The sequence below is a fragment of the Anomaloglossus baeobatrachus genome, chromosome 12 (genome assembly GCF_048569485.1).
Source record: "Anomaloglossus baeobatrachus isolate aAnoBae1 chromosome 12, aAnoBae1.hap1, whole genome shotgun sequence".
NCBI classification, from domain to species: Eukaryota; Metazoa; Chordata; class Amphibia; order Anura; family Aromobatidae; genus Anomaloglossus; species Anomaloglossus baeobatrachus.
Genome location: NC_134364.1, coordinates 18,381,861 through 18,404,651, shown reverse-complemented (window position 1 = coordinate 18,404,651; position 22,791 = coordinate 18,381,861). Strand labels below are relative to the sequence as shown.

The following is a 22,791-nucleotide window of genomic DNA, read 5'->3' as shown; positions in this document are numbered from 1 at the left end:
ACTCCCAGCTGCAATATGAGAGTTTTCACATCCAAATCGGAGAAAGGGTTTAGGAATCATAGCTCTGTAATGCATAGCCTCCTCTTTTTAAAGGGACCAAAAGTAATTGGACAAGGGACTCTAAGGGCTGCAATTAACTCTGAAGGCGTCTCCCTCGTTAACCTGTAATCAATGAAGTAGTTAAAAGGTCTGGGGTTGATTACAGGTGTGTGGTTTTGCATTTGGAAGCTGTTGCTGTGACCAGACAACATGCGGTCTAAGGAACTCTCAATTGAGGTGAAGCAGAACATCCTGAGGCTGAAAAAAAAGAAAAAATCCATCAGAGAGATAGCAGACATGCTTGGAGTAGCAAAATCAACAGTCGGGTACATTCTGAGAAAAAAGGAATTGACTGGTGAGCTTGGGAACTCAAAAAGGCCTTGGCGTCCACGGATGACAACAGTGGTGGATGATCGCCGCATACTTTCTTTGGTGAAGAAGAACCCGTTCACAACATGAACTGAAGTCCAGAACACTCTCAGTGAAGTAGGTGTATCTGTCTCTAAGTCAGCAGTAAAGAGAAGACTCCATGAAAGTAAATACAAAGGGTTCATCTAGATGCAAACCATTCATCAATTCCAAAAATAGACAGGCTAGAGTTACATTTGCTGAAAAACACCTCATGAAGCCAGCTCAGTTCTGGAAAAGTATTCTATGGACAGATGAGACCAAGATCAACCTGTACCAGAATGATGGGAAGAAAAAAGTTTGGAGAAGAAAGGCAACGGCACATGATCCAAGGCACACCACATCCTCTGTAAAACATGGTGGAGGCAACGTGATTGCATGGGCATGCATGGCTTTCAATGGCACTGGGTCACTTGTGTTTATTGATGACATAACAGCAGACAAGAGTAGCCGGATGAATTCTGAAGTGTACCGGGATATACTTTCAGCCCAGATTCAGCCAAATGCCGCAAAGTTGATCGGACGGCGCTTCATAGTACAGATGGACAATGACCCCAAGCATACAGCCAAAGCTACCCAGGAGTTCATGAGTGCAAAAAAGTGGAACATTCTGCAATGGCCAAGTCAATCACCAGATCTTAACCCAATTGAGCATGCATTTCACTTGCTCAAATCCAGACTTAAGACGGAAAGATCCACAAACAAGCAAGACCTGAAGGCTGCGGCTGTAAAGGCCTGGCAAAGCATTAAGAAGGAGGAAACCCAGCGTTTGGTGATGTCCATGGGTTCCAGACTTAAGGCAGTGATTGCCTCCAAAGGAATCGCAACAAAATATTGAAAATAAAAATATTTTGTTTGGGTTTGGTTTATTTGTCCAATTACTTTTGACCTCCTAAAATGTGGAGTGTTTGTAAAGAAATGTGACAATTCCTACAATTTCTATCAGATATTTCTGTTCAAACCTTCAAATTAAACGTTACAATCTGCACTTGAATTCTGTTGTAGAGGTTTCATTTCAAATCCAATGTGGTGGCATGCAGAGCCCAACTCGCCAAAATTGTGTCACTGTCCAAAGATTTCTGGACCTAACTGTATGTGAACAGTAGAATAAATAGAAATTGTGAGAGCTGCAAACAACTGGTGGCAGAGCGGCAGAAGCATCGACCGGCAGCGGCACGTACCGCGCCGGAGAGGAAACTGACCACCACCAATCCTATCATAAACCACGAAATTCAGTAGAAAGGCAAATTCTTCAATTTTTTTTATATTATTATTATTTATTATTATAGCGCCATTTATTCCATGGCGCTTTACAAGTGAAAGAGGGTATACGTACAACAATCATTAACAGTACATAACAGACTGGTATAAGAGGAGAGAGGACCCTGCCCGCGAGGCTCACAGTCTACAGGAGGAGAGAGGACCCTGCCCGCGAGGGCTCACAGTCTACAGGATGAGAGAGGACCCTGCCCGCGAGGGCTCACAGTCTACAGGGAATGGGTAATGGTACAATAGGTGAGGACAGAGCTGGTTGCGCAGTGGTGTACTGGACTGAGGGCTATTGTAGGTTGTAGGCTTGTCTGAAGAGGTGGGTCTTGAGGTTCTTCTTGAAGCTTTTCACGGTAGGGGAGAGTCTGATATGCTGAGGTAGAGCGTTCCAGAGTATGGGGGAGGCACAGGAGAAATATTGTATGTGATTGTGGGAAGAGGAGATAAGAGAGGAGTAGAGAAGGAGATCTTGTGAGGATCTGAGGTTGCGTGCAGGAAGGTACCGGGAGACTAGGTCACAGATGTAAGGAGGAGACAGGTTGTGCATGGCTTTGTATGTCATGGTTAATGTTTTGAACTGGAGTTGTTGGGCGATGGGAAGCCAATGAAGGGATTGGCAGAGTGGTGAGGCTGGGGAGTAGCGAGGGGAGAGGTGGATTAAGCGGGCTGCAGAGTTCAGGATAGATTGGAGGGGTGCAAGACTGTTGGAAGGTAGGCCAGAGAGCAGGAGGTTGCAGTAGTCGAGGCGGGAGATGATGAGGGCATGCACTAATGTTTTTGCTGATTCTTGGTTAAGGAAAGCACGGATCCGGGAGATATTTTTGAGTTGTAGTCTGCATGAGGTGAAGAGGGCTTGGATGTGTGGCTTGAAGGATAGAGCAGAGTCGAGGGTTACTCTGAGGCAACGAGCTTGTGAGACTGGGGAGAGTGAGCAACCATCGAGTTTGATGGAAAGGCATGTTGGAGGAGATGAGTGAGGAGGAAAGACAATGAACTCTGTTTTGTCCATGTTCAGTTTTAGGAATCGTGCAGAGAAGAAGGATGAAATAGCAGACAGACATTGTGTAATTTTGGTTAGTAGAGAGGTAATGTCAGGTCCAGAGAGGTAGATCTATGTGTCATTGGCATAGAGATGATACTGGAAGCCGTCGGACTCTATGAGCTGTCCCAGGCCGAAGGTGTAGATGGAGAACAGCAGGGGTCCAAGAGCTGAACCTTGGGGGACACCGACAGATAGGGGGCGAGATGTGGAGGTGGTGTGAGAATGGGAGACACTGAAAGTTCGTTCGGTTGGGTATGAGGAGATCCAAGACAGGGCCAAGTCTGTGATGCCCAGAAATGAGAGAATCTGTAGTAGGAGGGAATGGTCTACTGTGTCAAAGGCAGAGGACAGGTCCAGGAGGAGGAGAGAGTAGTGTCACTCGGCTTTGGCGGTTAGTAGATCATTGGTGACTTTGGTTAGGGCAGTTTCAGTAGAGTGATGTGGTCGGAAGCCAGATTGTAGCTGGTCAAAGAGGGAGCAGGAGGAGAGGTATGAGGACAATTCAAGATGGACATGCTGTTTCAGTAGTTTTGAGGCATAGGGGAGAAGGGATATGGGGCGATAGTTTGACACAGAGGATGGGTCAAGGGAGGGCTTTTTGAGGATGGGTGTGATTGAGGCATGTTTAAAGCATGAGGGGAATACACCACTTGTTAGTGATAGGTTGAAGAGATGGGCTAGAGCTGGGATGAGGACTGCGGTGATGTTGGGGATGAGGTGCGATGGAAGCGGGTCAAGTGCACAGGTGGTTATATGTGATCTTGAGAGTAGAGTGGAAAGATTGTTTTCTGTCATGGTGGAGAAGCTGGATTTGGAGGAAGAAGGCTGAGTAGCTATGATGAGGGTCTGTGGTGATTGTGGGCCAAAGCTTGCTCTGATGTTGTCAATCTTCTGCTTGAAGAAAGAGGCAAAGTCTTCAGCTGAGATGAGAGGAGAGGGAGGTGGTGCCGGAGGACGGATGAGAGAATTGAAAGTATTGAATAGCTGTTTAGGGTTGTGAGAGAGAGAGGATATGAGGGATGAGAAGTAGGTTTGTTTTGCAGCAGTGAGTGTGGATTTGAAGATGGTGAGGGACTCTTTATATGCAATGAAGTGCTCAGTGGAATGAGACTTCTTCCATCTGCACTCAGCAATTCTGGAAGCCCGTCTCAGTTATTTAGTCTGACTCGTGTGCCAGGGTTGCCTGTTGATTGTGCGGGTTGTGGTGTGTGTGAGGGGGGTAGCTGATTCGAGAGCTGCAGAGATTGTAGTGTTGTATAAAGTTGCAGCAGCATCTGAATCGTGTAGAAATGCAATGTCTGTGAGAGGTAGAAGGGACTGAGATAGAGCGTGTAAATCAAGGTATTTGATATTTCTGTGAGGGTGTGAAAGTTTGTGGAGCGGGGGTTGCGTACTTGGAGAAGAGAGGGAGGAGAATGTGAGTAGGTTGTGGTCAGACAGGGGGAGAGGTGAGTTAGAGAGGTTAGATAGGGAACAGAGGCGAGTGAAGATGAGGTCCAGCGTGTGGCCATCTTTGTGAGTAGCTGCAGAGGACCATTGGGTGAGGCCGAAGGAGGAAGCGAGTGTTAGAAGTTTGGAGACAGATGAGTGGGAAGTGTCAATGGGGATGTTGAAATCACCCATGATGATGGTGGGGATGTCGGTGGAAAGGAAGTGTAGTAGCCAGGTGGTGAAATGGTCAAAAAAGGCAGTGGCTGGCCCTGGAGGGCGGTAAATGACAGCCAGTTGAAGGTTGGACAGGGCGTAGATGCGTATGGAGTGCACCTCAAAAGATGGGAGAGTAACAGAGGGTGGTAGTGGAATTGGTGTAAAGGAGCATTGGTCAGACAGGAGCAAACCCACTCCTCCACCATGCTTGTTGCTGGGGCGGGGGGTCTGAGAGAGTTGGAGACCACCATAAGAAAGTGCAGCAGGAGAGGCTGTGTCAGAGGGGGTGAGCCAGGAGAGGCGGTGTCAGAGGGGGTGAGCCAGGAGAGGCGGTGTCAGAGGGGGTGAGCCAGGAGAGGCTGTGTCAGAGGGGGTGAGCCAGGAGAGGCTGTGTCAGAGGGGGTGAGCCAGGAGAGGCCGTGTCAGAGGGGGTGAGCCAGGAGAGGCTGTGTCAGAGGGGGTGAGCCAGGAGAGGCTGTGTCAGAGGGGGTGAGCCAGGAGAGGCCGTGTCAGAGGGGGTGAGCCAGGAGAGGCCGTGTCAGAGGGGGTGAGCCAGGTTTCTGTGATGGCGAGGAAGGAGAGTTTATTAGTGATGAAGAGATCATGAAAGTAGGAAAGTTTGTTGCACACATTATTATTATTATTATTATTATTAATAATAATAATAATAATAATAATATAGAAAAAAATAACTAATATTTGTATTACTATTTTTTCTCAAATTTATTAACAATAATATTTAATATAATAAAAATACATATAATCCTCCTACTACTACTAATAATAAATATGATAACATTATTTTTTTATTATTTCTTATTAGTAACAATAAAGTTTAATATAATAAATAAAATACATAAATAATTATTTTATTTTTATTATCATATTTATTAGCAATAACATTTAATACAATTAAAAAAAATTCTAATAATAATAAATATAACATTATTATTTGTATTAATATTTTAGATTTATTATAAAAAAACTACTACTACTACTAATACTACTACTACTAATAATAATAATAATAATATTAATGCAATAATTATATAATAATAATAATATTAATAATAATAATGTGATAATATTTTTATTTGTATTACTATTTCATATTTAATAGCAACAATAGTATTAATTTATTAAATAAAATACATATTATAATAATAATAATAGCATTCTACTTTATTACTATTTCAAATTTATTATTGACAATATTTAATATAATAAACTAAATAAATAATAATAAATGTGATAACATTATTATTTTTATTACTATTTCATAGTTATTAGCAACAATAATATGAATTTAATAAATAAAATACACATAATAATTATTATTAATAATAATAATAACATCATGACTTTATTACTATTTCATATTTATTAGTAACACTAATATTTAATATAATAAACAAAATAATAACAATAATAATAAATGTGATTACATTATTATTTTTATTGCTATTTCATATTTATTAGCAACAATAATATGAATTTAATAAATAAAATACATATAATAATAATAATTATTATTATTATTAATAATAATAATAGTAATAGCATCATTACTTTATTACTATTTCATATTTATTAGTAACAATAATATTTTATAAAATAAATATCATTAATAATAATAATAATAAATGAGATATCAATAATATTTAATGAAATAAAATACAAATAATAATAATATATAGGGATGTGACATTTTATGATATTCTGCAAACATATTCCATTATGAACAGATGCTAGTTATTCTTCAGGGATATGATACGTTATTACTCGGATATGAGACATTCTGGTAAGATCTGATTTCTTATGAGGAGAGATGAGGCTGCAGGGTGTGAGATCTTAGGGATCGGATACATTTTGCAGCAATGTGCCCTGTTATTCCAGAGATCAGTATCTTGCAGGTGACGCCGGGGATGTGACGTATTACAGCGGCCCGTGCTGTGTTGTATGTTACAGGGAATGTGATGTGAGATATTAGACAGGGATATCACATATTAGCAGATATTCTTCAGGATATGACATATTCTGTTGTTTTTCCTCTTATAACATTGGATGTGACTTTTGGGGTTGGAGATAATTTGCAGGGATTTGACATATAGTAAGGATATTATGGGGTCGGACGTGTTACTCCAGGGTTACGAGATATTATAAGATACAGTCATATGAAAAAGTTTGGGCACCCCTATTAATGTTAACCTTTTCTCTTTATAACATTTTGGGTTTTTGCAGCAGCTATTTCAGTTTCATATATCTAATAACTGATGGACTGAGTAATATTTCTGGATTGAAATAAGGTTTTTTGTACTAACAGAAAATGTGCAATCCGCATTTAAACAAAAATTTGACCGGTGCAAAAGTATTGGCACCCTTATCAATTTCTTGATTTGAACACTCCTAACTACTTTTTACTGACTTACTAAAGCACTAAATTGGTTTTGTAACCTCATTGAGCTTTGAACTTCATAGGCAGGTGTATCCAATCATGAGAAAAGGTATTTAAGGTGGCCACTTGCAAGTTGTTCTCCTATTTGAATCTCCTATGAAGAGGGGCATCATGGGCTCCTCAAAACAACTCTCAAATGATCTGAAAACAAAGATTATTCAACATAGTTGTTCAGGGGAAGGTACAAAACGTTGTCTCAGAGATTTAAACTGTCAGTTTCCACTGTGAGGAACATAGTAAGGAAATGGAAGAACACAGGTACAGTTCTTGTTAAGCCCAGAAGTGGCAGGCCAAGAAAAATATCAGAAAGGCAGAGAAGAAGAATGGTGAGAACAGTCAAGGACAATCCACAGACCACCTCCAAAGACCTGCAGCATCATCTTGCTGCAGATGGTGTCACTGTGCATCGGTCAACAATACAGCGCACGTTGCACAAGGAGAAGCTGTATGGGGGAGTGATGCGAAAGAAGCCGTTTCTGCAAGCACGCCACAAACAGAGTCGCCTGAGGTATGCAAAAGCACATTTGGACAAGCCAGTTACATTTTGGAAGAAGGTCCTGTGGACTGATGAAACAAAGATTGAGTTGTTTGGTCATACAAAAAGGCGTTATGCATGGAGGCAAAAAAACACGGCATTCCAAGAAAAGCACTTGCTACCCACAGTAAAATTTGGTGGAGGTTCCATCGTGTTTTGGTGTGTGGCCAATGCCAGCACCGGGAATCTTGTTAAAGTTGAGGGTCGCATGGATTCAACTCAGTATCAGCAGATTCTGGACAATAACGTGCAAGAATCAGTGATGAAGTTGAAGTTACGCATGGGATGGATATTTCAGCAAGACAAAACACCGCTCCAAATCTACTCAGGCATTCATGCAGAGGAACAATTACAACGTTCTGGAATGCCCATCCCAGTCCCCAGACCTGAATATCATTGAAAATCTGTGGGATGATGTGAAGCGGCTGTCCATGCTCGGCGACCATCAAACTTACCTGAACTGGAATTGTTTTGTAAACAGGAATGGTCAAATCTACCTTCATCCAGGATCCAGGAACTCATTAAAAGCTACAGGAAGCGACTAGAGGCTGTGATTTCTGCAAAAGGAGGATCTACAAAATATTAATGTCACTTTTATGTTGAGGTGCCCATACTTTTGCACCGGTCAAATTTTGTTTAAATGTGGATTGCACATTTTCTGTTAGTACAATAAACCTCATTTCAATCCAGAAATATTACTCAGTCCATCAGTTATCAGATATATGAAACTGAAATAGCAAAAACCCAAATTGTTATAAAGAAAAAAGGTTCACATTAATAGGGGTGCCCAAACTTTTTCATATGACTGTAAGAGGTACGTGACATTACGCCCGGGACGCGGGAATCTCCGGTGTTTTCTCCGTCCGGTGTGAGCACTGACCTGCCGGTGACGGAGCTGCCGATCTTGTGAAGATTAAAGCGATGGTGTTTGAGCCGGCGGCAAGAAAGATTCGGAGGAACGCCGCTGATTACAGGATTTAACGACTTCACAAAATGTGGGATTGTTGGAAGGCACAGTCTGTCTTCTTGGCCTGAAAAGAAAAAGAGGTCAAGAGGGGATTTTAAGATATATTATACAAGAGAGAGATTTTACTGTTCACTGGCAAGTGGGCCGGTGGTGAGAACACGCCGCCGCCGCCACATACCGGATGACAATGCAGCAATTATATCCCCAGCCAAGGAGATACAATTACACTGAGACGCAGAATAACTCCACCATCATGAAGAAGCCAATATTCTCCACAGCCGAGGATTCCTCTTCAGAAAAAGACCCTGAGGCAATGTGCTTCAGAGCTGCATTCACAATTCAGACACATCATATAGCAGACACAGCATTGTGTGTGCTGGCAAAGATTGCTGTAATGAGTTTTATTCTGACCCCCGTATTATACGAGCTCCGATTTATGGGAGTTTCAAACAACAAGCATGCAAACTGGGTTAAAAAAACAAACAGCAGAATAGTGAGTGCAGCTCTGGAGTATAATACAGGCGGTAACTCAGGATCAGTAATGTAATGTATGTACACAGTGACTGCACCAGCAGAATAGTGAGTGCAGCTCTGGAGTATAATACAGGAGGTAACTCAGGATCAGTAATGTAATGTATGTACACAGTGACTGCACCAGCAGAATAGTGAGTGCAGCTCTGGAGTATAATACAGGAGGTAACTCAGGATCAGTAATGTAATGTATGTGCACAGTGACTGCACCAGCAGAATAGTGAGCACAGCTCTGGAGTATAATACAGGAGGTAACTCCGGATCAGTAATGTAATGTATGTACACAGTGACTGCACCATCAGAATAGTGAGTGCTGCTCTGGAGTATATTACAAGAGGTAACTCAGGATCACTGAGGTTCATAGCGGTTGGAGCCCAGCAGTCAGTAAATTATCCCTATACTATGGATATAAATGTGCTTTGCTGCAGAAATCTCTCCCCTTCTCAATAGTTTTCTACAATGTATCAAGCAGAGAAGTTAGAAATGGTGAAAATAGAAGCAGAACATGTATCAGATCGTCAGTCTAAAGGGATTAGGCTTTAACAACATGTACTGGCCCTTTAAATGTTGATGGCAGCCTGTAATCTGCCGCTCAGGCTGATGTGATGGAGTGTGTTCCGGAGGTTGCAGCTATTGATCTGTATTTTCATAGATTTGTCTTGTGCATTTGTTAAAAAGAAGGAAAAAAAAATATCACAATTTGCATGTTCATTATTTGCAAAGATTAAACCTTGAATGTGCGGTGTGGGGGAGTGGAGCTGAATCATCCGCGCTCCAGAAATATGTCAAAAAACACATGTTTTCTGCAGCTTTGGTTTCTGCACATGAAAGCATGATATAGCGGGGGCACTTAAAGGGACGGTTTGTTATCCCACCTCTATCCTGCATCAATATGCAGCTGGGCATGACCCTGAACCAGCAGGGAATGAGAGGGGAGAGGATGTGCAGCCAGACAGCCGAAGGGATGAGCAGACTGGCAGAATTACGAGTGCGGCTCTAGGTGTGAGCGCAGTATAACATTTGCTGGATTGTGTCTGTACAGTCGGTTTTGACAGATTGGGGTCTGCAGGCTGATTCCCGGTCTCTGCGGGCAGATAAGGTCACACCGCCGGAGGGAGCCCTGTAGTCGGACAATGATATTATGAAGCTTCAGGTCCAATTTTTCCATCTTGAGGTTGAAAACTCACATGTGATCATCAGTCTCCGGCCGCCCGGACTCTCTGGGGGGCTCCGGGGGTATTTTTAGGAAATCCAGGAGGATGAGTGCAGATAACAGGGTCTCGGACCAGGAGAGACGTGTGCTGTGAAAGAACGGAAAGCTCTCATCTGTCTCCAGAACATGATATCCAATGCGTAAAGCTGAGTGTATGTCTGTGCATGTATGTATGTATATGTTTATGTATGCATGTATGTATGTGTTTATGTATGTGTATGTGTGTGTTTATGTATGTATGTGTTTATGTATGTATGTATGTGTGTATGTATGTATGTGTGTGTGTATGTATGTATGTGTGTATGTGTGTATGTGTGTATGTATGTGTTTATGTATGTGTATGTGTGTGTTTATGTATGTATGTGTTTATGTATGTATGTATGTATGTATGTGTTTATGTATGTATGTGTTTATGTATGTATGTGTTTATGTATGTATGTGTGTGTGTGTGTGTATGTATGTATGTGTTTATGTATGTGTATGTGTGTGTTTATGTATGTATGTGTTTATGTATGTATGTGTGTGTGTATGTATGTATGTATGTGTTTATGTATGTATGTGTTTATGTATGTATGTGTTTATGTATGTATGTGTGTGTGTATGTGTGTATGTATGTATGTATGTGTTTATGTATGTGTATGTGTGTGTTTATGTATGTATGTGTTTATGTATGTATGTGTGTGTGTATGTATGTATGTATGTGTTTATGTATGTATGTGTTTATGTATGTATGTGTTTATGTATGTGTGTGTGTGTATGTATGTGTTTATGTATGTATGTGTGTGTGTGTGTATGTATGTATGTATGTATGTGTTTATGTATGTATGTGTTTATGTATGTATGTGTTTATGTATGTGTGTGTGTGTATGTATGTGTTTATGTATGTATGTGTGTGTATGTATGTGTGAGGTAAATCCGGAGATATGACGATAAATCATGATATTCAAGTTATGTCAGGAAGCCCTCTCCTGGTGTCACCCCCCCTTTCCTTCACACAACTCCTTCAATCAGAAAATTTACCACAGGGATAAACGGTTTGTTTAGCAGATAGGTGTCAAAGGAACTGGTCTGTGTTCCACTTACACCTCCATGGCCATCTCCTGTGATATGGAGATTAGATGATGTGGGAACAATGGACACAGGATGACTCCCTGCCGTGACCCTGTGGTAGGGGCTGCTATCTAATTAGCAAGCTTGGAAGTATCCAGACAGAACGACTCCAGTAAAATATGGTTCATATCTCGCAAGCCATATTTCCGATAAATATGGCAACCATAAAAATGGTGTCTCTGCATGCGGACGATGCTGGCACACCTTTTTTATGGGAGTAGGACATTGGGAAGTACCCCAGGCGTGATATCAGCCAATGGGGAACTAGTAGACAAGTCATGAGTCCTCTCGTTCTGTAGCTAAATTCATAACTGTCACAATGAGAGCGTTGGCGTCCGCCTACGACGCTCCCAGGCAAAGTTATGGCCCATATTCCATGTTGTGGATATTGTCCATAACTCCAGCCAGGGGTGGAGCAGTGCTCCCTCTGAGGTCACTAAGGTAGGAGGGGACCTGGATTTGCCCAGGTTGATAACCCTACTTCGGCCATTTTCCAGTGTTCTTTCGCTGGGGGTCACGTGTAGGAAACATCTGTGGGAAAGATCCTGGAAACCTGGTCTACAGCGCCCCCCTGTGGCCAGACGCACAAGGTAACTGCTGGAACTGTGTATGCCTGTTTGTAAACCATGCTTTATCTGTAACTGTACTCTGACATATGTATATTCTGTAGATTCCCTATTGTATATATTGTAGTTTCTAGTGTGCTTTAGGCTGATTAAATTATATAATTAATCTTGGGCTGTTCTGTTATCTCGATCTTGAATCCCACGTCTGTGTGTTCGGCTAATAGTTACCGTAAATCGGTTGGTGGCAGCGAGTTGTGCCAAGGATTATTGTGGGGAGGCCAGTGAGATTCGGGGAGATTTTATATATTCCGCCCGCGGAGGTCGGGGGAATATATACCCTACTCTCACCGGGGACCCTTCAATAATCGGCATAAGTAGTATAGCGGCTTCCTTGCTTATTGTCGGGCAATTCCATAATTGGCCTGACTATAAGAGGGGCGCTAGAGAGCGCGTCACGTGCTCTGTCTGTCGGTCGGGAGGTATAAAGGAGGGGTGACCCCCACTTGTTACCCCCCGATTGTGACGTACTGGTAGCCAGCGCGGGGGATTTCTGAGTGACCCCCCCGGTGGTTCGTGACATATTGGTGGCATAGCGGTGGGATCGAGATAATAGTGTGTGTGAGTGTGAGACCCATACTCCCAGACACTAAAGACTGCCTGCAGCAGCTGTGGCTGCTGGGGTCTTCAGACTAGCTCAACACTAGAGTGTCAGAGTGCAGATACTGTAAGGTGTGTGGGCGCATCAGGTGTCAGTTCTGTGTCAGTGACCAAAAGTCTGCAAGAATGGCTGAGAGCACCAGGAGCAAAGCCAAAGGAATGGCCGATGCTCAGGCCAGAGACGATGAGGAGGTTGTCCATGAGCCCTCCAAGAGCCCGACGCCAGAGAACAGCTCTGCAGAGGACATCGCACAACCTGGCACTGCTGGACAAAATGAGGAGGAGCTCGCCCAAGGGTCCTCAACGAGCCAGATGCCAGTCCTCCGCTCTGAAATGGACAGTGAATCACCTGGCTCTGCAGCGTGCCGCAGATCACCACTTGCCAATCCCTCCGGCCTGAGAGGTGCAGAGGCCCTCCTTCAAGCTGCCTTGGCCAGGCTTATGTCTGGAGACCGGGATACCTACGAGATACTCATGGCCGAGCGTGAGCGACAGGCAGCGCGTGACGCTGAGGCTGCGGAGCGGCAGGCAGCGCGTGAAGAGCGACAGCAACAGGCAGACCGTGACCACCAGCTGCAGCTAGCTCAGCTCCGGCCCTCATCAGCCACCCGTGACCTTCAAGACACCAAACTTCCAAAGGTCCGTGTTGAGGACTTTCCCGTGCTGGAGAAGGATGGAGACTTGGACTCTTTCCTGACTGCTTTTGAACGGACTTGCCTGCAGCACCATCTGGACAAGGACCAGTGGGCCAAATACCTGACCCCCCGTTTAAGGGGTAAGGCCCTGGAAATCCTTGGGGACTTGCCTACTGAGGCAGATCAGGGCTACGACACAATCAAGCGGGCCCTGATCCAACAGTACAACCTCACTCCGGAGTCCTACCGCAAGAAGTTCCGGACCCTGCAGAAGGGACCAAAGGACTCCTGGGCTGACCACCGGCGGGCACTTGCCCGAGCTGCCGACCACTGGACCCAAGGCCTGCAGCTTTCCACCGGACCGGAGATCCTGGACTTGGTCATCACAGAGCAACTCTTGTGGAACTGCCCTGAGGATCTCCGCCAGTTCATCCGAGACCAGAAGCCAAAGGGGTCCACGGCTACAGCTGCCCTGGCCGATGACTACACCAACAATCGGGCTCCTGAGGCCAGGAGAGCAGCCACCAGCAGCACCTGGAGATGGGGTAAGATGAACTCTGCGACTGCCCCACCTGCCCCTAGACTGCAGGGGGTGTCCCCCTCAACTCCCCTCTCCAGGCCCGTGGCAGAACCAAGACGGTGCCACCAGTGCAACCTACCTGGACACTTCAAGGCCATGTGCCCTCAGCGTCCCAAGGCCCCGGCTCCGTCCCCGTCCCAAGGGCCGCCCAAGGTGTATTGTGTGGGTGGGGGTGGTGGTAGGTCCCTGGACAGCTTCCAACCTGTCACCGTCGGCCGGTCTGTGACCATAGGACTGCGAGACAGCGCCTCGGAGGTGACTCTGGTGCGGCCTGAGATGGTGTCCCCCCAAGACTTGATACCTGGAAAAACCCTCGCTGTCTCCGGGATTGGAGGCATTGACCCGGCGCTGCCTGTTGCTGGCATTTATGTGGACTGGGGCGCAGGGCGAGGGGTGAGAGAGGTGGGGGTAACTGATCGGATCCCTGCAAACGTGCTACTTGGGACAGATTTGGGGCAGATAACCTCCCAGTTTGGGCCCCCCCCAAGGGCTGACCCTTCAGCCAGTACTGACATGCCTCCTGACAATGTTAATGTGTTCTCTATGAATGATGTAAGGGAGGAGGGAGTGAACTCTGATTTTTCTGCTTGCATAGACACACACACAGCTGCAGCTGTGACAGGAGGGGAGGGGGTCAGAGAAAGGTGTGACCATGCCTCTACAAGTGATCAGCCAGTGAGCTGGGATCTGTTGCCCTCTGCAGGGATAAGCAGAGAGCAGGGTGCTGCAGGGGGAGGACCAGTGTGTGGGGTGGGGGCTACCACAGCAAATGTGGGGTCCCCAGAGATTTCACAGCGGGGTTCTGTTGCTGCAGGGGGGGAACAGGCAGGTGAGATTGGGGCCGGTCCCGGAGCGGAAGTGCTCCCAGGTAAGATCTCAGTGCAGGGTTCCCCCACAACCGGGGTGTCAGGAAGCCAGGTCGGTCTGCCTGAACCGGCGACTTGGTCAGGAACGGAGGAGGAGCAGGCACGACCCACGGTCGCAGCGGCTGTGGCCGCTGTCACCCGCAGTGGGAGTGCTGGAAGCCAAGGGGCCTCCCGGAGGTCCGATAGCTCTTCCCCTTCTGACCAAGTGGCAGCAGAGTCAGGTGGAGGCCAGGACACAGGTCCCGGGGTACTGACCGAAGATGTGACAGTCTCGTCGATTCTGGCCACATCTAGTCAGGGGTTTCAGGCAGCGTTAGAAGCTGACGACAGCCTGAAAGCTCTAAAGGAGCAGGCGGCACAGCCTCCCTCGGACTCGGACCCGGAGCGAGTGGTCTGGGACCAAGGACGGCTGTACCGGGTCACGGTCCAGCAGGGTTCACCGGAGGCGTGGCCCAGGGACCGACAGTTGGTGGTACCCTATCCGTTCCGGACGGAGTTGTTGCGGATCGCACATGAGATTCCGATGGCCGGACACCTAGGGATCGCTAAGACCAAGGCCAGGTTAAACCAGCATTTCTACTGGCCAAAAATGGGGGCCGATGTGGTTGCCTACTGCCGTTCGTGTGAAACCTGTCAGAGAGTGGGGAAGGCGGGGCCACACCCCAAAGCCCCACTGGTATCTCTGCCAATCATCAATGAGCCTTTCAGGAGGGTGGCTGTGGATCTGGTCGGCCCGCTGGCCATCCCCAGCAGCTCCGGGAAACGCTTCATACTAACGGTAGTGGACTATGCCACCCGGTACCCAGAAGCAGTGGCCTTGTCGTCCATTCGGGCTGACAAGGTGGCCACCGCATTGCTGGAGATTTTCTCCCGAGTGGGTTTTCCCCAGGAAATGCTCACTGACCGGGGAACCCAATTCATGTCCCAGCTGATGGAGGCCCTCTGTAAGCAAGTCCAGGTGCGACATCTGGTGGCCAGCCCGTACCATCCACAGACTAATGGCCTGTGCGAGCGGTTCAATGGCACCTTAAAGCAGATGCTTAAGATGTTGGTCGACGCCCACGGGCTTGACTGGGAGCGGTATCTCCCACACCTGTTATTTGCTTACCGGGAGGTTCCACAGGCCTCAACGGGATTCTCACCGTTTGAGCTCCTGTACGGGCGACGTGTGCGGGGCCCCCTGGCTCTGGTGAAAGAGGCTTGGGAAGGGGATTTGGCCACCCCTGGAGTGTCGGTTATCGAGTATGTCATGCGCTTCCGGGACAAAATGCAGGCCGTGACGCAACTGGTACACGACAATATGGCTCAAGCCCAGGCCGATCAGAAGCGTTGGTACGACCAGAACGCTTGTGAGAGGACCTACCAAGTGGGTCAAAAGGTGTGGGTACTGGTCCCCGTACCACAGGACAAGCTTCAGGCAGCCTGGGAAGGCCCATACCTCGTGTACCAGCAGCTCAACCCTGTGACGTACCTGGTCACCCTGGACCCTGCCCGTGGAAGGCGGAAGCCCTTCCATGTGAACATGATGAAGGCACATCATGAGCGGGAGGCATGTGCGCTCCCCGTGTGCAACCTGCCCGAGGAGGGAGAAGCGGAAACCCTCTTGGATATGCTAGCCCAGGTTAGGGCAGGCGGATCCATTGAGGATGTGGAGGTTGGCCACCAGCTCTTGGAGGACCAACGGTCCCAGCTGTGGGCCACCCTACACCCCTTCCGGGGGTTGTTTACCAACCAGCCCGGAAGGACTGACTTGGCTGTCCATCACGTGGACACTGGGGATCATCCCCCGATCCGGCGTTCAGCATATCGGGTCTCCCTGGAGGTGCAGCAACACATGCGCCAGGAGATTGACGAGATGCTGAAGCTGGGGGTGATCCAGGCATCCAACAGCGCTTGGGCCTCGCCTGTAGTCCTCGTCCCTAAGAAGGACCGAACCACTCGGTTCTGCGTGGACTACAGGGGGCTCAATGCTGTCACGGTCGCCGATGCGTACCCAATGCCACGCATCGATGACCTGCTCGATCAGTTGGCCGGGGCTCAGTACCTGACCATCATGGATCTGAGCCGGGGATATTGGCAGATCCCCCTGACTCGCAAGGCCAGGGAACGCTCTGCCTTTATTACCCCATTTGGACTGTACGAGTCCACGGTGATGCCATTCGGGATGAGGAATGCCCCTGCCACTTTCCAGCGGATGGTCAACACCCTGCTCAAGGGACTTGAAGGGTACGCGGCCGCGTACCTGGATGACATTGCCGTCTTCAGTCCCACCTGGGAAGATCACCTAGAGCATCTAGCACAGGTGCTCAGGCGGATCCACCAGGCAGGTTTGACCATCAAGCCGGGAAAGTGTCAGCTGGCCATGAGCGAGGTCCAGTACCTCGGTCACCGGGTAGGCGGGAGAACACTGAAGCCCGAGCCTGAGAAAGTGGAAGCCATCGCATCCTGGCCCACCCCCAGGACCAAGAAGCAGGTGATGTCCTTCTTGGGGACCGCTGGGTACTATAGGAGGTTTGTTCCAGGCTATAGTAGCCTGGCAAAGCCCTTGACGGACCTCACCAAGAAGAAGCTGCCCTCTGCAGTCGATTGGACAATGGACTGCGAGACAGCCTTCCGGGCCCTAAAGGACGCCCTGTCCAGCCCGCCCGTGCTACAGGCAGCCGACTTCACGCGGCCGTTTGTAGTACAGACCGACGCCAGTGACTTCGGCCTCGGTGCGGTGCTCAGCCAGGTGGACTCTGCGAGCCAAGAGCACCCAGTCTTGTACCTGAGCAGGAAGCTGTTACCAAGGGAAGTGGCCTATTCCACGATGGAAAAGGAGTGCCTGGCCATAGTGTGGGCCCTGCAGCGTCTGCAACCCTATCTATACGGGCGCCACTTCATCGTGGAGACGGACCACAATCCCCTCAGCTGGTTACACACTGTCTCCGGGACGAATGGCAGGTTGTTGCGATGGAGCCTGGCGCTCCAGCAATACAACTTCACCATTCGACACAAAAGGGGCCGTGACCACGGTAACGCAGACGGGCTGTCCCGACAAGGAGAGGTCGCGGACGGGCGCACGGGGGAACACCGGAGTGTGCTGCCCCCTAGCGCCCTCAAAAGGGGGGAGGTGTGAGGTAAATCCGGAGATATGACGATAAATCATGATATTCAAGTTATGTCAGGAAGCCCTCTCCTGGTGTCACCCCCCCTTTCCTTCACACAACTCCTTCAATCAGAAAATTTACCACAGGGATAAACGGTTTGTTTAGCAGATAGGTGTCAAAGGAACTGGTCTGTGTTCCACTTACACCTCCATGGCCATCTCCTGTGATATGGAGATTAGATGATGTGGGAACAATGGACACAGGATGACTCCCTGCCGTGACCCTGTGGTAGGGGCTGCTATCTAATTAGCAAGCTTGGAAGTATCCAGACAGAACGACTCCAGTAAAATATGGTTCATATCTCGCAAGCCATATTTCCGATAAATATGGCAACCATAAAAATGGTGTCTCTGCATGCGGACGATGCTGGCACACCTTTTTTATGGGAGTAGGACATTGGGAAGTACCCCAGGCGTGATATCAGCCAATGGGGAACTAGTAGACAAGTCATGAGTCCTCTCGTTCTGTAGCTAAATTCATAACTGTCACAATGAGAGCGTTGGCGTCCGCCTACGACGCTCCCAGGCAAAGTTATGGCCCATATTCCATGTTGTGGATATTGTCCATAACTCCAGCCAGGGGTGGAGCAGTGCTCCCTCTGAGGTCACTAAGGTAGGAGGGGACCTGGATTTGCCCAGGTTGATAACCCTACTTCGGCCATTTTCCAGTGTTCTTTCGCTGGGGGTCACGTGTAGGAAACATCTGTGGGAAAGATCCTGGAAACCTGGTCTACAGCGCCCCCCTGTGGCCAGACGCACAAGGTAACTGCTGGAACTGTGTATGCCTGTTTGTAAACCATGCTTTATCTGTAACTGTACTCTGACATAACTGTATATTCTGTAGATTCCCTATTGTATATATTGTAGTTTCTAGTGTGCTTTAGGCTGATTAAATTATATAATTAATCTTGGGCTGTTCTGTTATCTCGATCTTGAATCCCACGTCTGTGTGTTCGGCTAATAGTTACCGTGAAGCGGTTGGTGGCAGCGAGTTGTGCCAAGGATTATTGTGGGGAGGCCAGTGAGATTCGGGAAGATATTATATATTCCGCCCGCGGAGGTCGGGGGAATATATACCCTACTCTCACCGGGGACCCTTCAATAATCGGCATAAGTAGTATAGCGGCCTCCTTGCTTATTGTCGGGCAATTCCATAATTGGCCTGACTATAAGAGGGGCGCTAGAGAGCGCGTCACGTGCTCTGTCTGTCGGTCGGGAGGTATAAAGGAGGGGTGACCCCCACTTGTTACCCCCCGATTGTGACGTACTGGTAGCCAGCGCGGGGGATTTCTGAGTGACCCCCCCGGTGGTTCGTGACAGTATGTATGTATGTGTTTATGTATGTGTATGTGTGTGTTTATGTATGTATGTGTTTATGTATGTATGTGTGTGTGTGTATGTATGTATGTATGTGTTTATGTATGTATGTGTTTATGTATGTATGTGTTTATGTATGTATGTGTGTGTGTGTGTATGTATGTATGTGTTTATGTATGTGTATGTGTGTGTTTATGTATGTATGTGTTTATGTATGTATGTGTGTGTATGTATGTGTGTGTATGTATGTGTGTGTATGTATGTGTGTATATGTATGTGTATCTATGTGTATGTATGTGTGTGTTTATGTATATGTGTGAGTGCATGTATGTATGCGTTTGTGTGCATGTATGTATGTGTGTATGTATGTATGTGATTGCACATATGTATGTGTGCATGTATGTATTTATGTGTGTATGTATGTGTGTATGTATGTGTTTGTGTGTGTGTGTATGTCCACTAAAGGAATCCAAATCACAATTTTTGCACTGACACCTTATTCAAGTCAGGGAGCTTCATAGATTATGTTTTGAGGGGAAAACTTAAGCTCTCGCTTCACAGTTATCAAAAAAAAACCCTGCCTCCATTAAAGTCAATGGAGCTGGGATTGGATCTGTTATTATTGACTCCTGTTATGGACAGAGAAAGACCCACACACACAGAAAGAGAAAAGAAGACACACACACACATACACACACATAAAGAGACACACACACACACACACACACAAAGAGACATACACACAGAAAGGGACATACACAGAAAGAGACACACACAGAAACACACACACACACACACACACACACACAGAAAAAGAGACGCACAAACATAAAGAGACACATACACAGAAAGAGACACACAAAAAGAGACAGAAAAATACACACACAGAGGAGACACACAGACAGAAAGAGACTCATAGACAGAAAGGGATACACACAGAATGAGTCGCACAGACATAAAGAGACACAGACCAAGAGACACATACACAGAAAGAGACACAGAAAAATACACACACAGAAGAGACACACAGACAGAAAGAGACTCATAGACAGAAAGAGACACAAAGAGACACATACACAGAAAAAGACACACAGAATGAGACACACACTCACAGAAGCTGGTGTTTTGCCAGTTACCCTGTTATTCACTGGCAGCAAGCGGAGGTCTTAGATATGGTGTAAAATGTAAATGCTGAGTATATTGGAAAGTTGTAGTAAAACACGTGTTAATGGCACAGGAATTGATAAATTCTTTTCTCTCTTGCAGGTGCCACACTCTCCGCTCATGGGGAGGAATACTACGCGGGGTGCAGAGCGGGGGGGAACGGCGCTAATTAAAAGCCTTAAATATCGTGTCTCTCTCTGTTTTTTTTCTCATCATTGTGAGAACAGGCAGAAATAGAAGCGACATCCATTCAGTATCAGTGGCGTAGTTAGCGCTTGTGAGCAGCAGTTGGGACTGATCCGTTCCTCCAGATTTCCAGGAAAGTGCCGGGGTCACTTGGCACCGTCTATTCCGCGTAGTTTAGGATTGGCGCTGACTCACGAGCAGAAGAATCCAACATGTACAATCCTCAGCCAAGCTGCTGAGAAAGCCTCGAATATTCCCGAGACCTCGTCCGAGGCGCAGTATAACCCCCACCGGGAGCAAAATGAATCCTCCTCCTGGTCACATGGTGTCACCGTCCAGGACCGCGACCCCGCTCCGTATGTATATAGCTGTCCGTTTAGGAGTCTCGCTGTACAATAATTTACATTGACGATGTGACTAAATACATATTCATCTGATGGCAAATGCAATGGCACGAGTCGTTATTTTATAGCAAAAACCTTCTGATTGTGATTGTCTGACACTGCAGGGGCTTCATGCACCACATGAGGGTCCTGAAATACTCTGTGCTGCTGGGGGGACCCGCTCACATCTCAGCACCTCCCCTGTCACATGCAGCCTGGCCCATTATAAGAACCTCATGCAAGTGTCCCCCAAATCAACAGACTGCCCATCTGAAATACTCTGTGCTGCTGGGGGACCCGCTCACAGCACAGCACATCCACTGTCACATGCTCAGCCCTTTATAAGAACATCATGCGGGTGCTCCCCCCCCAAAAAAAATCAACATATTGCCCATCTGAAATACTCTGTGCTGCTGGGGGACCCGCTCACAGCACAGCACATCCACTGTCACATGCAGCTCGGCCCTTTATATGAACATCATGTGGGTGTCCCCCCAAATCAACAGACTGCTCTTCTTTGCAGGGGCTTGATGTCCCACATGAGGGTCCTGAAATACTCTGTGCTGCTGGGGGGACCCGCACACAGCACCTCCCCTGTCACATGCAGCTTGGCCTTTTATATGAACATCATGTGGGTGTCCCCCCAAATCAACCTACTGCCCATCTGAAATACTCTGTGCTGCTGGGGGACCCGCACACAGCACAGCACATCCACTGTCACATGCAGCTCGGCCCTTTATATGAACATCATGTGAGTGTCCCCCCAAATCAACAGACTGCTCTCCTGAAATACTTTGTGCTGCTGGGAGACCCGCTCTGACTTTGCAGGGGCTTGATGTCCCACATGAGGGTCCTGAAATACTCTGTGCTGCTGGGGGGACCCGCTCACATCACAGCACCTCCCACGTAACATGCAGCCCGGCCCTCTATAAGAACATCATGCGAGTGCTCCCCCCAAATCAACACACTGCTCCTCTGAAATACTCTGTGCTGCTGGGGGACCCACTCACAGTACATTCATCGTAACATGTAGCCCAGCCCTTTATAAGAACATCATGTGAGTGTCTCCTCAAATTAACCTACTGCTTGTCTGAAATACTCTGTGCTGCTGGGGGGAACCGCGAACAGCACGTAACCATAACATACAGCCCGGCCTTTGCCAAGAACATCATGCGGGTGCTCCCCCCAAAAATCAACGTATTGCTCCTCTGAAATACTCTGTGCTGCTGGGGGACCCGCTCCCATCACGTTCCCCGTCACATGCAGCCCGGCCCTTTATAAGTACATCATGTGAATGTCCCCCCAAAAATCAATCCTCAAGGAGTAACAGGACCCCTTAAGGATAATCTTGGCTCCTTCACAGAGGCGTACAGTGTATACAGTATATACACAATGCGCACTCTTCAACATCGAAGTAACAACTCCGAGAAGGGAAAGTGATGGACATCAATGGGAGGAGCCGCTACTGATCTGTAAACAAAGGAAAAGTGGAAACAGAATTTTCTCTACGTCCTTATTATTTTGTCCGGAGTCTGAGCCTCGCGCAGAAGCCCCGGCACTTCCAGCCTCGGCCGCTATCACTGAGGTCATTAATGGTCGTCTGAGGACGGTACTACTGCTGAACGCACTTGGACAAATCAACAAGATCTTCTGCTGGCAGCTGCTCCTGAGTAATCACTGAGCAATGACTCCTGGAATGGAGGCCGGAGGCTGGAATGGAGGTCTGTCCTTTGCAGTGATGAGTCCTGTTGGATGCAATGATAGTAGGAGATTGGATTGGAGATCACAAGGGCACCGCCATGAAGAGGATACCTAAGGAAACACGACATTGGTCCTACTCCCAGGATTACGGGGTGTGTATGTGTGGGGGGGTTATAATGTATGGTTCCCAGACCCTGCTAGTTTTTATTTCAGGTCACTAACCGTTCACTGTGACATTGATTTGGTGGTGGATCCAGTGGGGCAGCCATTTTGCCAGTGTGCCAGAAGCTCTTTTTCAGCACGACAACCCCAGGCCACACGTTGCTGGTGCACCTGTGAACCGCCTGGATGGCCTACACCTGCTCACATGGC

The 22,791-nt window shown here is 47.4% G+C and overlaps 1 protein-coding gene across 2 annotated transcripts in view; it reads left to right on the top strand.

Moving 5' to 3' along the window:
• The window catches only part of LBHD2 (LBH domain containing 2), a 56,127-nt gene extending 35,348 nt beyond the window's left edge, over positions 1–20,779 (top strand). For both annotated transcript variants that reach the window (XM_075330912.1, XM_075330913.1), the window contains exon 4: positions 20,252–20,779. In XM_075330912.1, coding sequence (XP_075187027.1) covers positions 20,252–20,322 — 71 coding nt within the window. In that variant the 3' untranslated portion in view covers positions 20,323–20,779. The remainder of the gene's footprint in view (positions 1–20,251) is intronic.
• The last annotated feature ends 2,012 nt before the right edge of the window (positions 20,780–22,791 follow it).